Here is an 18,632-nt window from a genome sequence, read left to right as displayed (position 1 = left end):
TGATAATAACAATCATAATGATAATGGCGAAGATAATGGTAATGACGACGACGACGATGATGACGATGATGATGTCGATGATGAAGATAATTATAATTATGATAATGATGATGATGATGATGACGATGATGATGATAGTAATGATGAAACACGTGATGATGATGGCGATGATAATAACGACTATGAAGATGAATGATGATGGTGATGTAGATAGCAAAGATGATGAATATGATGGCTAGAGTGACGATAATAATGACCTTGATTACAGCCACATGTATTACGATAATGGGTACAATATGAGGTTGAAGAAAGAAGTTGTGGTGAAATTGATGTTAAAGAGAAAAATACAATATAGATCAAAACATCAATAAACCAGAACTCTTAACATGTTTAGAACAATGTGAGAACATTGATGAACCATCTGACCAAAGGAATAGCATTTCCAAGAAGTCGTCTAAATTATTATGAAACGAAAATGTGAGAAAATAGAAAGCCTCCTCATAATAGATGTGAAAGATGATGTGGGCAGCCCTGTCCTAAGCAGGATAAAGAATTGTGTTAGAAAACAATTTCTTCACATCTTAATTTAAAAAAGCAGGCCTACAAAAGATAAAGACAATATCAAAATGTAATCTGTCGTGTAGAAAATGAAATTATTAAGTAGGAAAAGAAGCAAACATGTCAAAAATGTGCATTTGAAGAATAGAGTAACACACAAAATGATTATAAAAGGGTTATGACAATAAAAGTAAACTCTTTTATATTTCGAATACTATTAACACGAAAGTTATTGTTAAAATACAAATAAAGTAGATAAACACACAGTAAATTGTTTGAGAGGGCAAGACCGTGTAGGCCGTCTTTCCTCGCTATAGCATGTATAAAGATGACGGATTGTAAGTTTCTCTCACCAGTACTAAGCCAGGAAGCTATGTTTCATTATTCATTATTAAAGAATGATGCCGCGTGCAAAGTAAATGATGGATAAAGGTGACATCAACAAATTTTGTTTAGTTGATTAAAAAGTCGATTATGTCACAATTCAATCAGTGTATCCTACAATATGAAACAAGAAAAAAAATCATTTTTAAATGATTAGAGATGACAATCTAATCACTGTAGACAACTCTGATGAAATAGTGCCCAGATACAGATAGGGTTTAAAAATGGCGTCCGGATGTTGCCCGTCCGGACGGTCAAACCCCCAAAAGATATGAAAGTGAATGGATAGCAATGAAAGAACAGAAAATTTGAATAATAATGATAATGATTTCAAACGGATTTGGATGAAGAATAATATTTAGACATTAAGGAAAAGCTACGGCTTTGTGTAGAATAGATGAGTTTGGGTTGAATGATGGACAAACATGTGATTCAGCGCCATTGGCCTTCCATAGTCATGATAGTCAAACAAGAACGGTTTCTCAACCGGTCGTCTTGAACAACTTTCAAATCTGGCTTCAAGATTTTCTGAGTTTGTTTACTAAGACTGAAAGAAAAATCCATAACAGCCATGTTAGAACGATGTGCATACAATTTATTGTAATAAAAAAAAATTAAGGTAGGTGGGGGGAATGTCATCAAGATTGTCTGACACAAAATATTTCCAAGATTGAGAAAGTCAAAAGGGTTAGCTAGTACGAATCTGGATATAAAATATGAAAGTATTATTCATAGTTTGGCCATACAGTGCAGTGCAAAGTAAACGTGTTTTGGTGAATTGTGAATATCTCCGACCTGTTTTCATTACCAGTCAACGACCATAGTAAAGGGCCATCCGATATCTTTTCAAAATCCGCTTTCGCCATGTTCTGCGTTTGGCCAGAATGAGTCTGTTACAGTTTCAAGATAAGTAAAAGTCCTTGACGTAATGGCATTATTCACAAGGGCATGATCTAAAAACATCCCAAAAATCGTATTTGGTCGTAATGAGCTGTGATTCAAAGTTTGGTGCTGATAGCTGCATGATGTTCGCGATAGATGAGCTGGATTTGATACCAGCTGTGCTGCGATTCATTTTACGAATCAACCACCCCACCACCTACCAAAAATGTCGCCATGGTCGATGCACTATATTAGTAAATACACACACACGTGAGGGAGCCAAGCGACCGAGGTGTTTTCTAGAGCGCTATTTTGGGGGCACTTTTGGATGATATTTCGAGAATATTTGTAAAAATCCTGGGGACAAGAACCACCCCACCCTCCCAGTAGCGTATGGCTATGGAAAGCATATGTTTTATGTTTCTAAACTCACATTCGACTTCTGAGCTACATTAGTCAGACGAATTCGCGCCTATAACACCAAGATATAAACAAGCACCTAACTGGTCTTCACATCACGTTTATAAAGTTGGTATATTATAGTGCTACTGAAACAATTGTAACAAACCTAGTCCAATGGTAGACTTGCTGAAGCTCTCTTTGTTGTCTCCCATTAAGATATTGAAATCATCCAAGGTCAGTTCTTCCTTCTCTTCGAATCCAGCATCCTTAAACATTGATGCGATGGCGTCATCCATCTTCTCCTGTTCCAACGTAGCGCTGTTCGTCTCCAACATCGACCTGTGTGAAAGAAAGTCGGAAACATTATGGTGATGACGATACTGGCGGTGGTGGTGAAGGAAAGAGGATGATGTGATGAATAATGATCATTTCGATGCTACTAGCATGGTTAGTGATGATAGTGATGATGATGATGATGATGATGGTGATGATAGTGATGATGGTGATGATGATGATGATGGTGATGGTGGTGATGATGGTGATGATGGTGATGGTGGTGATGGTGGTGGTGGTGGTAATGATGGTAATGATGGTGATGGTGATGATGATGATGACGATGGTGGTGATGGTGATGATGATGATGATGATGATGGTGATGATGAAGATGATGGTGATGATGATGGTGATAATGAAGATGACGATGGTCGTGATGATGATGATGACGATGGTGGTGGTGATGATGATTACAATTATGATAATAAACAATAAAATAAGAGGATGGAGATAAATTCTTCATTCTAGAGGGCAATAACGCCAAACTGACACCTATGTGATGATATGGATGTCACGTCACTCATTTGCCGGACGCTTTGATCAAAGTCAAACTATTCATTTTCTAATTTATTTCAGAATCTTTACATTTTATGATAAAGCTAAAAAACGTGCGTTCGAGAATTAACTGCATATTTACATCTTGCTACAACTATTTTGTACTAGTCACCTGAGCATGATTTTGAATTCATCACGTGACAATGCCCCTGAATTATCTACGTCATACATATCGAACATCAGCTTGATCTTGTCCTCTGGTTTACCTGAAATGATCAAACCACAGAATACTTTAATAAACATCACAATTCAATACACCAGATATTGCAATTAATCAATCAGAATATTCTGTCCTCTGAAACAATGATTGCATTCAGTATTAAAAAATACACCTGCACGTGTGGAAACGATTTTTTTTCCTCATGGACCAGACTAAACATATCGCATCCTTTAGAAAGTTTGTCAATTCGGCGGTCGTTCGAAATGTTGTATCGCCATGATCGCGTAAGTGCCAAGGGATCAGTCTTTCAACCACGTGACCTCAGATCAATTAAAGATATTCCTCAAATGAAAGAATTATAAGTTGATGTAAGTGTTGAAACATTTTTTTATTCGGAATGTTATTGTTATTGAAACCTTGCCTTATATTCTGTCATTCATATCGACATGTATGCCATGTTGAGATTGTTTTGGGAGAACCCTCTACCCTAAAACTTACTCTAGAACATGTAGAATCTGTAACACTATTCGCATAAATCGCCATACATTTAAATCGAAATACACAATGTGAAAAGATGACTCTTGCTTCGACCTACCCTTCGCAAAGATGACAGTGACATCAAGGAACTCTCTGAAGGAGATGGATCCGCTACCGTCCTTGTCGACGAGCTCGAACATGAGTTGAACGAACTGGGAGTCGGGCTTGAGCGTAAGGAGTTCACCAAACTCGTACTTGCTGAGTTCGCATTCCATGACTGCTTGACCATCATCCAACTGGGTGATACTTTCCATCAATTCCTCGGGACTATCACCTTCCTAGATCATCAAGGATGCGGGAAGGGGACAATAAAAGCATGGCTATACAATCTTAACAAAAAACAGATTAAGAGGAATCTCAAATAAATGTTATATTTTTATTTTATTATATAAACTTTAATGAATAGATTCTTGCACCAGGTTTACATGCCATTGAGGCTTGCAACAAAGTTTGAGAAAATGAAATCATGAAAATGCGTCTCATGCTCCTGGAAACGCTTTATATGTAAAACAGAAAATGTAAACGCGAAATGTTTCTAAATGTCGCATTATGATAAAAATGAACTCCTGTTGGCTTTGAAATATCTACCGAGTTTTCATTGATTTAGGAAAATGTTTCCTGGAATAAGAAGCTCTTACATTCAATTTAGCAGACATAGATGGTTTCCATTAATACTGCACTTTATCTTCAGATCTTCATCATTAAACAGGGAAACAAAATCTCATATATAGACATCTTGAAAAAAAAACCTTCCTATTGCGTAATCTTTCTTCTTCTTTCACCTTTCAACTTCACTTTTAAGTAAACAATAATCCAAAGAAGCTTTTATAGTGTCAGCCGTTTTCTAAATCAGAATATCTAGAGGCCAACTAGATTAAAGCAAAAACTTACATAATTGAGAGCAAGTCGAATGAACTTCTCGAGAACTGCCTGTCGTTGTTGCTTAGTAACGGCCATCCGAAGAAGGTCGTACTCCCGGAGTTCACGACGTTCGATCACGACTCCTTTCTGCTGTCTTCCGATGAAGCTTTGGAGATCGCTTACAAACTCAAGACGATCGTCGACGTGGTGGAACTTGAGAACGAGGTCGTACCTATGATAGAGTGAAAAAAGGTATAACTAACCATAAAGGTAGAAATATATAGTAGAAGTAGTAGTTGTAGTAGCAGTGGCATTAGTAGTAGTAGGAGTAGTAATATTAGTAGTAGTAGTAGTAGTAGTAGTAGTAGTAGTAGTAGTAGTAGTAGTAGTAGTAGTAGTAGTAGTAGTAGTAGTAGAGGTAGTAGGAGTGAAGATGGTGATGATGATGATGATGGTGGCGATAGAGAAGAAGTAGATGGGGGAAAAGAAGAAGAAAAAAGAAGATGGTGATGATGATTGCGATGATGACGATGATGATGATGATGATGATGATGGTGATGATGACGACGATGACGATGATGATGATGGTGGTGGTGGTGATGATGATGGTGATGATAATGATGATGATGATTGTGATGATAACAACAATACCCACTCTTTCTCTAGCTTGACCAGGATGTATCTCTGCTTTGAATCTGAGCTCATGAAGATGGTAATTCTCTGAGGGTGACCTACATCAATGCTTCTATGAAGTTTTGATCCTCTTTGTCCCATCACTCGAATAAATTCATTGGGACCAAGACATACTTCTATCTCCTTCCCAGGCTCATCAAATCCAGACCATTCATTCGCTGATGGCAAGATTGTATTAAATTGAGGTTTTTAAATTGAAGTAAAAATTAAAATCAACATCACAAGCATTTACAATCTCATCGGAAATAGGCCAGGACCTCTAAATGTCAATAATAATTATCATACATTTTATAATGAAAACATCGTTTAAACCCAATGGTAACCTTCAGTTGGTAGTATACTTGTGATATGTGACATCAATCTTTAGAATTATAGAGTTGATTTTTTTTCAGAAAATATGTTCCTTATCTCTCTTTAAGAAAATGTTTGTGGAAGGTTGAGAACAATATCCTTCTTTAAAACATTAAAGAATGAAACTATAAGAAGGAACATTACAAGCACTAACTGGTTTTGACTCATTGTCTTAGGGATCGCCATAACCATCCTCAGAATTAAACTAAATGTAATTAAAATTCAGAATATCAGTCATATTCGTATTCAGGGTTTTGGCAGAACTTGTTATAATTGTTTTTAGTGTATTGAAATATATTATGAAATAGAAATGGAATGAGAATCCCAAGTACTTCAATCCTCAACGAAAGTTTCACTGAATCAGGCAAAATGAAATAGATATTAGCCAAAAGAATAAGATGGAACAATAAGTTGCTTTATACTACCGAGATATGATTGTGTGTCCTGTGGATGTTGTTTTCTCGAAGATTTATGAATAGCTCTTTTGGTTTCTTCTATCCTGCGCGTGCGCGCTGTTGCGATGATGTACAATGCCAAAACACATCCTGAATGATGTAATGAGAAAGAAAACGGAGAAAGTTTGAAACAATTTCGATGAAGATACAAAAAGAAAGAGCAAAAAATTACATTTGTATTTTGATTTACTGAGCATGCTGAGTGCCCCCCTCCCCTCCCCCGCGAGAAAGTATTGGCCTCTGTAATGGTAAACTGGACACTCAAGCAAAAAGCGGTTCAATTACATGCATTTTAATGGTAATTAAAAGCATAAACATGACATTATTTTCTACGTTCCTTGTTTTACATAAAAAACCAAATATACTAGAATATTCTACCTAGGTTTTGTGTAATATTTAACTTGTTTAATGGATGGTCCGGGCTTAAAAAATATTCATATCTTAATACACTGAGTAGAATTCACTGAGCAAAATGCCGAAAAATTCATCAAAGTCGGATAACAAATAATAAAGTTATTGAAGTTTAAAGTTTAGCAATATTTTGTGAAAACAGTCGTCATGAATATTCATTAGGTGGGCTGATGATGTCACATCTCCACTTTCCGTTTTCTTATGTTATTACATAAAATCATATTTTTCATTATTTCATACTTGTGTGAATAATATGTCTTCCTTATAATAAAATAAGTTGCAGCAATAAATATCTAATGCACTAAATCAGTTGTCAATCCAATTTTTCTAGTTCTTGGAGGAAAAAATTTGAATAAACCTAATTTCATATAATAAAATACAAAAGAACAAGTTGGGATGTGACATCATCAGCCCACCTAATGAATATTCATGACGACTGTTTTCACAAAATATTGCTAAACTTTAAAATTCAGTAACTTTGTTATTTGTTATCCGATTTGGATGAAATTTTCGGCATTTTGCTCAGTGAATTCTACTCTATCTATAAAGTTATAAATACTTTCAGTTCGGACCATCCCTTTAATGGAGATCAGAGGATTTGTGATAAATATTACTGTACAATACATGAACAAACCATCATTGTTAAAATATGTATGCAAACATTTGCAAAGAAACAAGCGTCGACATTATTTTTTCTTCTGTTTAAAAGGGAATTAATTAACGATTTCATATAGATTGCCTATATACCTAGCCCCTGATGGACTCTCAAGACAAACTCGTTCTGATTTCTGAGATAGAAACAAATTTAGAGATTTATTTAAGATGATGTTGTGAGCGGCCGCCTGCAACATAATGGTAATATTCTTACCGACAATGAACAGAAATAGCAAAGCGAAGGTCAGGGCGTAGGAGATCTTGCTCCCGGTGAAATAGTCGTATATGATGAGAGGCACACAGGGTTCTAAATCTTTATCTTTCAAAGATGCATTCTCGACATTCGAAAAACAAGGATCGTCTGTATAAAATAGACAGAGAAATACAATCAAAATGGTTTAGGCCAACGAAACCGACTCCAGGCCGATCATAGCGATGAAAGAATAGTAAGAACGACATGGACGATGACGTCGACGTCGACGGCGACGACGACTGCAACACAGATACGCGTAAAATAATAGATATGAGAAAACATACGCGTCAAAGAAATGTGATTGTTGGCATTTCACTTAAAGTGATTGGTTAACATTGGTTTGACTTTTTAAAAATCTGAGCTAGAAGGTCACACTTGTCACCTGTGTCTGTGATATGTTACAAAAATGAAGCCCAGAAAAAATTGCGTTCGAAAATAATTATTTAGTGCTTCAAAAATTGAAATATAAAGTGACCGAAAACACCATCTTAATTTCATCCCATACACTTATGTGTACTATTTAGGCGTCTATAAGACGCATATTTACAAAATCGGGGTTTGCCTTGTAGTTTTAGCTTTTCATTCTCAATAATGGTTGTTTTCAGGGTTTATTAGTTCTAATACATGCACTTGTACACATGTTTCATCTTGGTTTGAGAATTCTTTAAATCGGCTGCTCACAAAGTTAAACAATACCTTTAAACCCAGAATTTCCATTACAATACGTACATAATTATGATGAAGGGCCTTTCGGGACGGAAAGAATGCGGGATACAATATATATATATATTTTTTTTTTTTGCTTTTTCCTTTCCCAGGCAACCTGGACTTGTACTGGAGATATCCCTGTTCCTATATCCTTTTTGTACTCATATTTGCTTGTAATTTGATCTTTGTCGAAATACCGAATAAAATACTACTACTACTACTTATTACAATAATAATAATAATGATGATGATGATGATAATGATAATAACAGCAATAATAATAATAATAATAGTTTCACAGAACATGAATAATAAGAATAATATTCCTCCCCTCTACTCTACCTTGTCTCTCTTAACTTCTCTACCTTATCTCTTCATTCTCTTTCATTTTTCATTACAATAGTGAGTAAACACATTATTTTGGTCGTTCAAATCGTTTATTGGTATTCAATTGCTAAATTAAAATGCACATGAAAATAATCGAACCAAGGTTAATTTCATGCTTTAAATAATTGGGACCCGTTGAGGTTCACTGATCTGTTATCAGTGGGCTCGTTTCACGAAACCCCGACGCCACTATGGAAAGCCAAACTTGACAGTAATCATCCGCGAACACTGAGACGTTTATTCGCCACACGTGCAAATTCCAATGCATCTGCACTTTTTCCAATCAGCACATTGCTTTATTGGCTCGAGATTGGGTCGAGCTTGAGTTATGATGCTTTCGTGAAACAGATCCGTGGAATCCCGCCGGTGTATCAATAAAGAAATGAAAAAGGAAGAAACTTACTTGCAGTGAATTTGAAAGGATCTTTCTGTAACATTGTATCCGGTATTTCTGTTGTATTGATGATAACATCCCAAAGGGTTACAGATCGAATATATTCAATCTCATCTTCAGTAAATAATCTAAAAACAGACAAAAGGAAGAAAAACATCGAATTACATAGTATTAGAAAATCCAATGCTGATTTGTATGATGTATAATTTTTAAAAAATGATATAAAGGGGTTTAGTCATTAGCCAAAATTTTTGTTTGGCAGTCAATATAGTAAAAATGTAGAGTTCGGGGGGGGGGGTCTCCAAGGAATAACGTCAGTGGCCAATTTAAAATAAAAAAATAGTCTTACCTGTCTTGATAACTTTCAAATGACATGTCTATACTTCAATGTTTGATTTTCCCTTTTCACGTGCATAATAGTTTAGTATTTATTTCAAACCATATCAAACACAAACAATGGTACAGAATACAAATTCATAGAACTCAGAATGATAGGTTTGGGACCCCAGTGAAGCACAGCTTGTTAACGGGGCCCCTTAATAACGACAATTAACGATTGGTTTAATGTACTTTAAAGTGAATTATGTTTTCTTTTTTCTCTCCATAGATCCTTCCAACTTTCGTTTATCATGCATGCGAGGGAAGATTAAGGGGTGCAATAACTCCAAATTGGTCATTGGTCATCACAAAAGGGCCTACTTCCATCCCATTTCGAATAAGAGTCACAAGAGGTGTAGACAAAAACAAAACTCTGTGAACAAGTTTGGGTCCAATGAGTTGGGGGGGGGGGGCGAACCCGCGTGCCATGGGTCCGCGACTGCATGCATGGGATGTATGATTTGAAGAACGAAACGAAACATCCACGATAATATAGCACATAAACCATCGTCAAACGATTAAATGACAAGTTAAAGAGGTGTGAACTCACCCATTGTCTTTATTTTCAAACCAGAATCTATCCGCATCCCGGATTCGAAGAAATTGATCTAGAATGAGATGCGTGAAGAGTTCTCCTGGACCGCCGCTAGTGGTTTCCAGCATTCCACCGACAAACATATCAATATCATCATCACGTCCATCGTACAAGACCGTCAAGTTATCGAATACCTGTAGATTAAATAGAAGACGATTTTCCTGGATTAGTAACCATAGAAACGAGGATATCATTAAATGACACTTTATACGTAGGACGGATACATACATGTATAAGATGGTGAGGCAGGCCTAATTTCAGTATCATTTTTAGAGTATTTTAATTTTTCTACAAGACCCATAATCAATGAACATTAATAAAACATAATGAATCTATTATCCCGCCAATTGTGGAGCGCTCACTTCTTGTCAAGCACACAGCTCGTTTTAAAGGTTTAATATTTCATTTCGATAAGTGATAAAGGATTTTTTTTGTACATACGTATACTATGTGTAGCCACTTTGAGGTATATTTATTTTCACTCATCATGCCCATGAACTTTCTGCTGCAATCGAAGTTGCAGAAGAGCATTCTAAGATATATCATTGAAACACCAGATTAATTTCATATCTTAGAAAAAACACCCCGATCAATTAAGTATTATCTCTCTTCTGTAAAAGATCGTAGCATCATAATTATGCAGCAAAGGGGTCAGGGGGTAGCTGCCCCCATAAATTTTGTAAACTAACATTTTTTTTACTGAAAATTTTCATAACATTTACCAAAAGTGAGTGTGCACGAAATCCTTCAATTTCACTTTAGATAATACAAAAGTGCCCCCAAGACAAGCTCGGTTGCTTCGCTCCCTCGCCTTTGAGTTTCTTCTATTCTTAATGCGTCTTGCCTCCCCCTTTGATAAAGATTTCTGCATACGGCCATGATTAAGATGAATGGTCTTACCTCATCAGAAATTTTACAGTTTTGGCTTTCACACCTTTCCCTCAGTTGTGTAATATTTAGGGGCTGTAGTCCCAGTGCCCTTCTCGCCGTGTTGTAATCCGGTAGTCCATGGTCCCTCCCATGTTGTATTGTGTTGGCCACATGGTCACTACGAGTGAAACCGTAAATTGGCCCATAGAAATAGCCTGAGACAGAAGCAGATAAAAATATACATGAAATATAATTTGTTTTGTCTACTATTATTTTTGTTCGACTGAGATCAAACTACAGCATCGTGTGTTCATCATAGATTACCTGTAATTGTTTTTGGTGTGGAAATTACAGTTGATATTATATTTTTTATTTTCATTAATTAATTTTTCTTAGTTTTGGACTGAAATTAAACTTCAGATTTATTTCATTTCTACCAAGGGTTGGTCCATTACGTCTTGTATGAGTACAGAAGGCCTCGATTTGTACAGCCTCACTTAAGCAGCTTATAGCAACAGTCATTAAAATAACTGGCAGGATTCTTTAATCGCTTCCAAGTCATGGCGTCCTTTAATTTCTTGTCGTGTTTTTTTTTTGTTTCAGTGGTCTCTTGCTGGTCTCTCGGCTGTGGCAGATTAAAATACGTTACCTTGGAGATCTTCAACCACGATATTATCATCTTCTTCCGCCCACTGGGATGCGATTCCGAGAATGATGTCGTCCAATCCATACTTCAGAAGAAAGGACTGCGGATATAGATGAAAGTGGAATGTGTTAAGAGTTTTCTATCTAAATTCCGTAGATTGAAAGTCAACCTCATAGATTGTGGGCAGAGACAAATCCAAAATTGGATCGAAAGTTTCAATCGAATAAGATTGAATTCTAAATCTTATTAGATTGAAAACTTCGATCCAACTTTGTACTGGTCCCTTATCGCAATCTAAGGAATTTAGAGAAATATTTGAATATCAAGAGGTGAAAAATTATTTGTATAGAGCAATACGTGTACGAACAAAATATGCACGCATGATATTCTAAGTTCATTTCCACATCACAGTGGTGCTACTGTTGACTTTCGTTTATTAATACGAGATAAATGTCGATGTTGGAACTTAAGACGATCAGTTTGAAAAGTTGTGGTCATAGTGATTTTTACCTTGTTTGTGAGCAACTAGAAAATACAAGAGAAGTAGCTTGGTATTCATTATCAATCTCACAAACTAAATTGAATGTTTTTATTTACTAACAGCATGAATTCTTATGGCAAATATCTATTGTTTAACAGATATTTCAGATTAAAAAAATCTGAAGAAACACCCGTGGTCACATTTTGTTATGTAAGAGTCTAACTTTGTGCTCACATTCTTGTTTTATTCCAGAGTAACTTGACGAACAACTTTTCTAAACACCGACGACATTATCAACCAAATCAACCGAATTAACACTTACGTTTCCATCCCAGAACGTATTGCATAATCGAAGCCCAGGGTAGCCATCCTCCGTCACTTCAACTTCACACGAACCATTATTATTCTTCCTGTAGTATACAGAAATAAGATTTAAAAATCCAAACATTCATTTACCGAGTTGCAAGCGGGATTAAGACCAAATTTCCAAAGTACGATCATTTCAATTAGAGATTTTGAAAACAAAGTCTTTGTCATCTCTCTGAGTTTGAATGGTAGATGGTAGACAAGGTGAAAGAGGGCAACAGGCAAAAAGAAGGGTACATTGTCCGATCCCTTTTAATTTATTTCTGTCTTGTAACAAAGACAAGGAACGAGGAGGGAAATGAAAGAGGACATTGTCCCTTGTATTTCATCAGACCATACTTTTCGTCTCCCCACGGAAGTGATTGGACGATTGATTGAAAGGATTGAGGAAGAGGGGTAATAAAACAGGGCGTGGCCCCCTTATAGTTAGGCCATATTCTTCATTTTGCAATTGACGCGATGGGACGATTGGAAGGATGGAAGCGATACAGGGGAGGGGTAATATTGTAGGGCGTTGTCCCTGTTATAATTGGAAGATTGGGAGGATGGAACGGATTGGGGAGGGGTAATAAAACAGAACGTCGTCCTATACATTTGAAATAGGGCGTTGGTCCATATTGCATTTTCCACACAAGAAAAGGGGAAAATGGGGGGGGGGGGGGTGAGGAGGAGAGGTAATGAAACGAGGTGTTGCACCTGGCATTGGGAGGATAAAAGGACTGAATAGAGGTAATAGGTGTGATGTCACCTCTATCAATTGGACCATACCCATTCGTCTTTCAACTGAAGGAATGAAACAATTGAAGGAGGCGAGGAATTGAGCAACAGACGACAGAGTGCAGGTAGATTGCTGCTTAACGGACGGAGAAGCAGGTTGTTTTCGGTAAGTGGGTGGGGTTGGGTGGATGGGAGCGATATAGGGGAAATGATTTTCATACCTGAGTGCGATCCCTGGCGGTATCAGAGTTTGGAGATACCTCATGGCTGTGGCCTCAAACTCGTTCGAGACACCAGGGTTGAGATACGGTTTGTAACCTAAACAAAGATCATACAGACAATATTTACTCGGTAATGTGAAGTTAAAAACAAGGCCCATAAGTGGCAATCCACACTTCACGCAGACTTGCTTGCTCGAAGCTGACTGGAGCCTGGAGATAGCACGTATGCACAATAATATTTGATGAATCAACAACGTCACTTGCATTGAAAAGAGGGAGGACCGTCTATGAACATGAATACCTTGTTAAAGGGTTTATTCTAAACTAATATTTTGCTTTCATGTACAAAGTGAATTTAAGTTACACCAATATCGTCATCATTAAAAACGTCAAACGCATATATAGGAGTGCGTTTAATCTTCAAAACGTAAAGCTCTTTAGGGCAAATGAAATGTGTATTTTTGTCAAAATACCAAGTCTTGCATAGATACATGTCCGTCTAAAAAGATTGGGTCATGATTTGATGGATATGTTGTTTGCTTCTACTGTAAGTGAAAAAGACGCACTTTTTATCATTTTTTATAATTTACAACCAACTTAAAAATGGAAGTACACTTTTGAAAACGAATTAAGGATACTTGCTGATCATCGAGAATTAAGAATTAAGAAATTAGTTATATTATAGACGTAAGAATGATAGTAGTCTCAATTACCTGTGTAATTATATTCGTCCATTTTACTTGGATCCATGCCCAAAAAGGCAGGTAGAAAGTCATAGAACACGATTTTCTGGAATGAATAGGATAGAAAAATAATACTCAAATGTCGTTTCTTCTGTATAAAAAGTTATCACTAAATTGTGTAAGTTCTCTCACACTCCTCAAAACCAGTCTCCGTTTAACTGATTCTTATTTTGAGTAGTGCTAGTTGTCTTAAATTAGAATGGCTGTTCTTGAGTGACGCTGACTCGAATTGGCCAACGGCAGGTCTTTAATACGCCAATCAGAATTATTTGCTCTTACTCATCGATTCTGATTGGTTTTCCTTCATTAACCAATCAAAACTTTTTTTCTTTTTTTTTTACATGCGTGCGATTTTCTTCTGATTAATTGCGAAATGGTTTTATCTTCTAAACCTCTACCATTTTTGATGTATTTATTGATTTTTTTTATTGTTTATATAATTATTGCATGTATTATATTGTACCTTTTTAATGGATGTGAATAATTGAATTTGAATTTGAATAACAGCAATTTCTCTAAAATCAAAGTTCGGGATACTACTATCTTTTTCTCGTAAGCTCACGTTAAATGTACGATCTATCACTTTGAATGCATAGCCATGATAACTTATCAAATTTCTATTAAAAAAAAGACATAAGTATTGAAACGTTCAATTACCTGGTATGTGGCTGTTACCCATTTCTTAGCAATGTCGTATATGACGTCATCCCTCGTGTGATTTGTGCACTCGTCCGTGACTTGATCAGCCCATACATTATGCCAGCGCCAGAATAAGACACTGATTGACAAGAGTGCGGGGTTCTCGTTGCTATGGGGGTTACCAACAACTGTAAGAAATCAATATGTTACAAATTATAAAGACTACATCGTAATTAATCAGCATAATCTAATTTATCACCTAAGTGTCATGTTACATGTAAAATACTTCATTTCATGTACCGGTATTGGTAAACTGATGCAAACACAAAAATCAAAACCATACAGTTTAGGGCAAAAGTTATCATTTGAACCAACAGTAGGAACTGTAGTTTAGTAAAGAGAATATCACAAATTGTTTTACAATATTAATATACATGTTCAATATCAATATGCATGCATTGTCAATTCACTTTAAGTTGTTTTACAACCACATTTTTTTAATAGGACTATTAAGATTTTTTTGTCACCTTTTAGAGAAGAGTGACGCAATACATTTTAAGAAGTGTAACCTTCTGCATTTGCCTGGTGTATTAGATTTTAGATAGTTAAAGTGTAAGAGTATGTTACATCTGATGGTGGTATCAAAGTATGGAAGCTTAAAAGTGCCACCGAGATGTTGAGATAATTATCATCTCTTCTGATAGATGTCGACATGATGAGATCCGGGATCTTGTCATCTGATCATCTCTTCTAAAAGATGTCGACATGACGAGATCCGGGATCTTGTCATCTGATCATCTCTTCTGAAAGATGTCGACATGATGAGATCCAGGATCTTGTCATCTGATCATCTCTTCTAAAAGATGTCGAACATGATGAGATCCGAGATCTCGTCATCTGATCTTTTGCTATCAAGATGTCGACTTTCCAAGATAATTATCTCAACATCTCGGTGGCACTTTTAAGCTTCCATATTAAAGCCTGCTTCAAAACAAATGTGGAAATTATTAATTAAACATTATTATAATAATTTCTAAAAGAAATTCAGGACATCGACAAAACTTACGGAAAAGCCTTTCTGCGTCGTAGACTTCGTGATCCTTGGCAGGGGCGTGGTTTGTGAGAGGAAATCCGGCATAGTTTCGAGCCGGGAATTCTTCATCTTCTTTTCCTTCTTGCTTTCTCAACTCTCCCTTCAGCCTCCCGCTCTCGTATGCTCTCATTTCGGATTCCCAAACTCTGTTTGGACCGTATATACCAGTCCCGTCAATCCATGGGGTTAAAATATTCATCTGTAAAACCACGAAACAATTGTAATGATGATAATTATGACATTATGACCTAAGAAAAAAACAATAAGATACCAACTCCCACATGCCTATTTGTACAATCTAATTTGTTACATATATGGATATCTGTGGCCTCCTCATATAAATTGTTTTCTTATCCCCCTTTTTTTGTTTAGCTGAGGAGTTATTCCATTTTAATTTCTCTTACTCACTAACTTTGCCCGCTCTAAATACTTTATCCAAAACTTCTAGCTTATCACGTTAGGGTCTTTGTTGTTTTCCCCGCCAAAAGAGCCATTACTTTGCATTAGACCGTGAAACATGTAAACAAATTGCTCTGAACGAATTGCAAACGTTAAATATTTAAGCTGGTCTGAAGCTCCAGTTTATAGTAAAATTAATTAATCCATCCGTATAGAGATTTCATGGGTACATTAGTATTCTTGACTTTACCTGTTCTCGAGGTATCGCCGATGACTGCCCAGTGTCCGGGTCATAGAGGTCTCTCCTGTAAGGCATTATCTTTGCCCCATCATACATAGATTGGAGTTCCTCAGGGATGTCCATATTCATCCATTCAACAGGACATCCGGTCGTCGACCCATCCACGATTTCATGCATCACATGTTGTGCTGCAATGTCATGCATAAATAATCAACACGTTTCAATATGTTAATGACTAGATTTTTTTGTAATTAAAAATTAGAAGTATCTGAATTAAGTCGATTTTGGTTGCATCTATTACTTGCTCAAAATATCTATCATATTCTGTTGCACTTTATAACAACTTTTGATATGCTTGTCATGTTGGTCATTATTGTCAAATCTGTAAAAATTGAAATATTGTATAATTATTGTAAAACATAAAAAAAAAAGAAATAGTGAGACACATCATCGACTCTCTCATTTGCATATCACTTAGTTGTATATTTAACTGTTTTGTGAAAAATAAGCAAAACATTATTTTTCTATAATCTATCTATATATTTGTCGATTGTCTCTCCCTTTATATCTTACTCTATTCATTGCTCATTTCCTTCACCTATCCCTTTGCCATGTTTGCTTGTATGATAACCCCGTCCAATACCCCTAACCTTTCTCTCCCTTTACCAAGAACCCCTCTCTGTGGGTCTCTGTCTCACCCCCCCCCCCCTCTCTCTCTCTCTCTTTCCAGCCTTGATCTTCAAAACAGGGATGCGTTCAATCTTCAAAATAACTTCATGCATTCTTATTAGCAAAGTTAATAAAAAATGTAATAATGAGCTGACAAAGAAGCAGTAGTTCAACTTCAATATTTACCAAAGAATGCAAGAAGAGCTGTTTTTGAACTCTGAGATCGGATACCCGAATTTCCTTTCATGAGTAAGTTACTGATTGTGAGGGGATTTGGTCTGTTAGGACCGGCCGGTGAGTATGATCCATCCGGGTATCCGACTGGTAGACGACGAAGAAGTCGAGTTTCTGACAAAAAAACGAATATAGTTATAAGATAATTATTTACCTCAACGTACACGTATATTTCTTTACGAGTAAATCCTTCTCTATGATAATGAAAGTAAAGAAGATGATAATATTGTAGATATAGTAGTTAACAAAATGATAGTAACCATAATAACACCCACAACAGCAATAATGATAAAAATAATGATGACAAAATCAAATAATAATAATGATAATAATAATAATAGTACACACTAAGAAATAAGGTTCAAAATTGAACCCCGAAAGGTTGATGCAAAATCAGCACCCTATGTGTTCAAAAATTGAACCCCTGGTTGGGGTTCATTTTTGCACCCTGCGGGTTCAAAACTGCACCCCTAGGGGTTCAATTTAAAATTTAGGGGTGCAGTTTTGAACCCACAGGATGCAAAAATGAACCCCAACCAGGGGTTTCAATTTTTAAACCCCAATCAGGGGATTCATTTTTGAACCCATAGGGTGCTGATTTTGCATCAACCTTTCGGGGTTCAATTTTGAACCTTTATTTCTTAGTGTGTAGTAGTAGTAGTAGTACTGATACATATAGTTATAGAGAACATAATAAAACTGATACTAATCATAACATCAATCAATATAAAACTTTAAAAAATTGTGATAACGATTTATAACAACGATAACTGGTAGACTGGTTTGAGCATGGGATGGGGAGGCGTACATCCTCCAGAGGTGAAACTAAAGTCGTATGGGGGCGTGCACATCTTGGGGAGGTGGAACTCAAGTTTTGAAAATCAGCTGTTGGAAGCAGAAGAAGGGGTACAAATTTCGTTTTGCTTGTCAGTGTAGGAACTCCTCTGCCTCAGCCGGAGGGTGCACCCCAAGCCTACGCCCTTGTAATAACAGCAATTATATAAAAAGGACAAACATAACTTAAAATAACTTACCATATGATCCAATCTTTGGATCTGCTCTATTGTTATACCATCCATTTATCTCGTGGCGTTCCATGTATTCACTATCACTGCAAATTGCAGATTGACCTAAAGGAGAGTAGGAATAATTGAAAGGGTTTGACTTAAAATAATTCATAACTAACCTAAGATTATGTGATTGTGATTATTATTATCGACTTAGATTATGGTCAACATCACGGCTTAATTAGCAATAAGACGACAATGAGAATAGCATCAATATTTTCAAATTGTGACTCGTTCATGAACGAATAACTTTGGCAAAAGAAAACAAAAGCCATATTAACTGAATTGAAGACTT

The 18,632-nt window shown here is 36.3% G+C and overlaps 1 protein-coding gene across 1 annotated transcript in view; it reads right to left on the bottom strand.

Moving 5' to 3' along the window:
* LOC129262288 (dual oxidase 1-like) overlaps positions 1-18,396 on the bottom strand; it is a 33,876-nt gene extending 15,480 nt beyond the window's left edge. The window contains exons 1-19 of the mRNA XM_054900384.2: positions 18,305-18,396; positions 17,223-17,384; positions 16,377-16,555; positions 15,701-15,926; positions 14,653-14,822; positions 13,966-14,041; positions 13,253-13,349; positions 12,271-12,358; positions 11,471-11,567; positions 10,852-11,036; positions 9,907-10,085; positions 8,988-9,106; positions 7,451-7,597; positions 6,142-6,261; positions 5,328-5,523; positions 4,703-4,904; positions 3,870-4,089; positions 3,227-3,320; positions 2,393-2,565 (exon numbers count right to left, since the gene is read on the bottom strand). Of these exons, the coding sequence (XP_054756359.2) occupies positions 2,393-2,565; positions 3,227-3,320; positions 3,870-4,089; positions 4,703-4,904; positions 5,328-5,523; positions 6,142-6,261; positions 7,451-7,597; positions 8,988-9,106; positions 9,907-10,085; positions 10,852-11,036; positions 11,471-11,567; positions 12,271-12,358; positions 13,253-13,349; positions 13,966-14,041; positions 14,653-14,822; positions 15,701-15,926; positions 16,377-16,555; positions 17,223-17,384; positions 18,305-18,368 (2,794 nt within the window). The 5' untranslated portion in view covers positions 18,369-18,396. The remainder of the gene's footprint in view (positions 1-2,392; positions 2,566-3,226; positions 3,321-3,869; positions 4,090-4,702; positions 4,905-5,327; positions 5,524-6,141; positions 6,262-7,450; positions 7,598-8,987; positions 9,107-9,906; positions 10,086-10,851; positions 11,037-11,470; positions 11,568-12,270; positions 12,359-13,252; positions 13,350-13,965; positions 14,042-14,652; positions 14,823-15,700; positions 15,927-16,376; positions 16,556-17,222; positions 17,385-18,304) is intronic.
* Between the last annotated feature and the right edge of the window lie 236 nt (positions 18,397-18,632).

This window comes from Lytechinus pictus, chromosome 5 (assembly GCF_037042905.1).
Source record: "Lytechinus pictus isolate F3 Inbred chromosome 5, Lp3.0, whole genome shotgun sequence".
NCBI classification, from domain to species: Eukaryota; Metazoa; Echinodermata; class Echinoidea; order Temnopleuroida; family Toxopneustidae; genus Lytechinus; species Lytechinus pictus.
The sequence above is the reverse complement of the archived record's forward strand: the minus strand, read 5'-3'. Positions and strand labels throughout refer to the sequence as shown.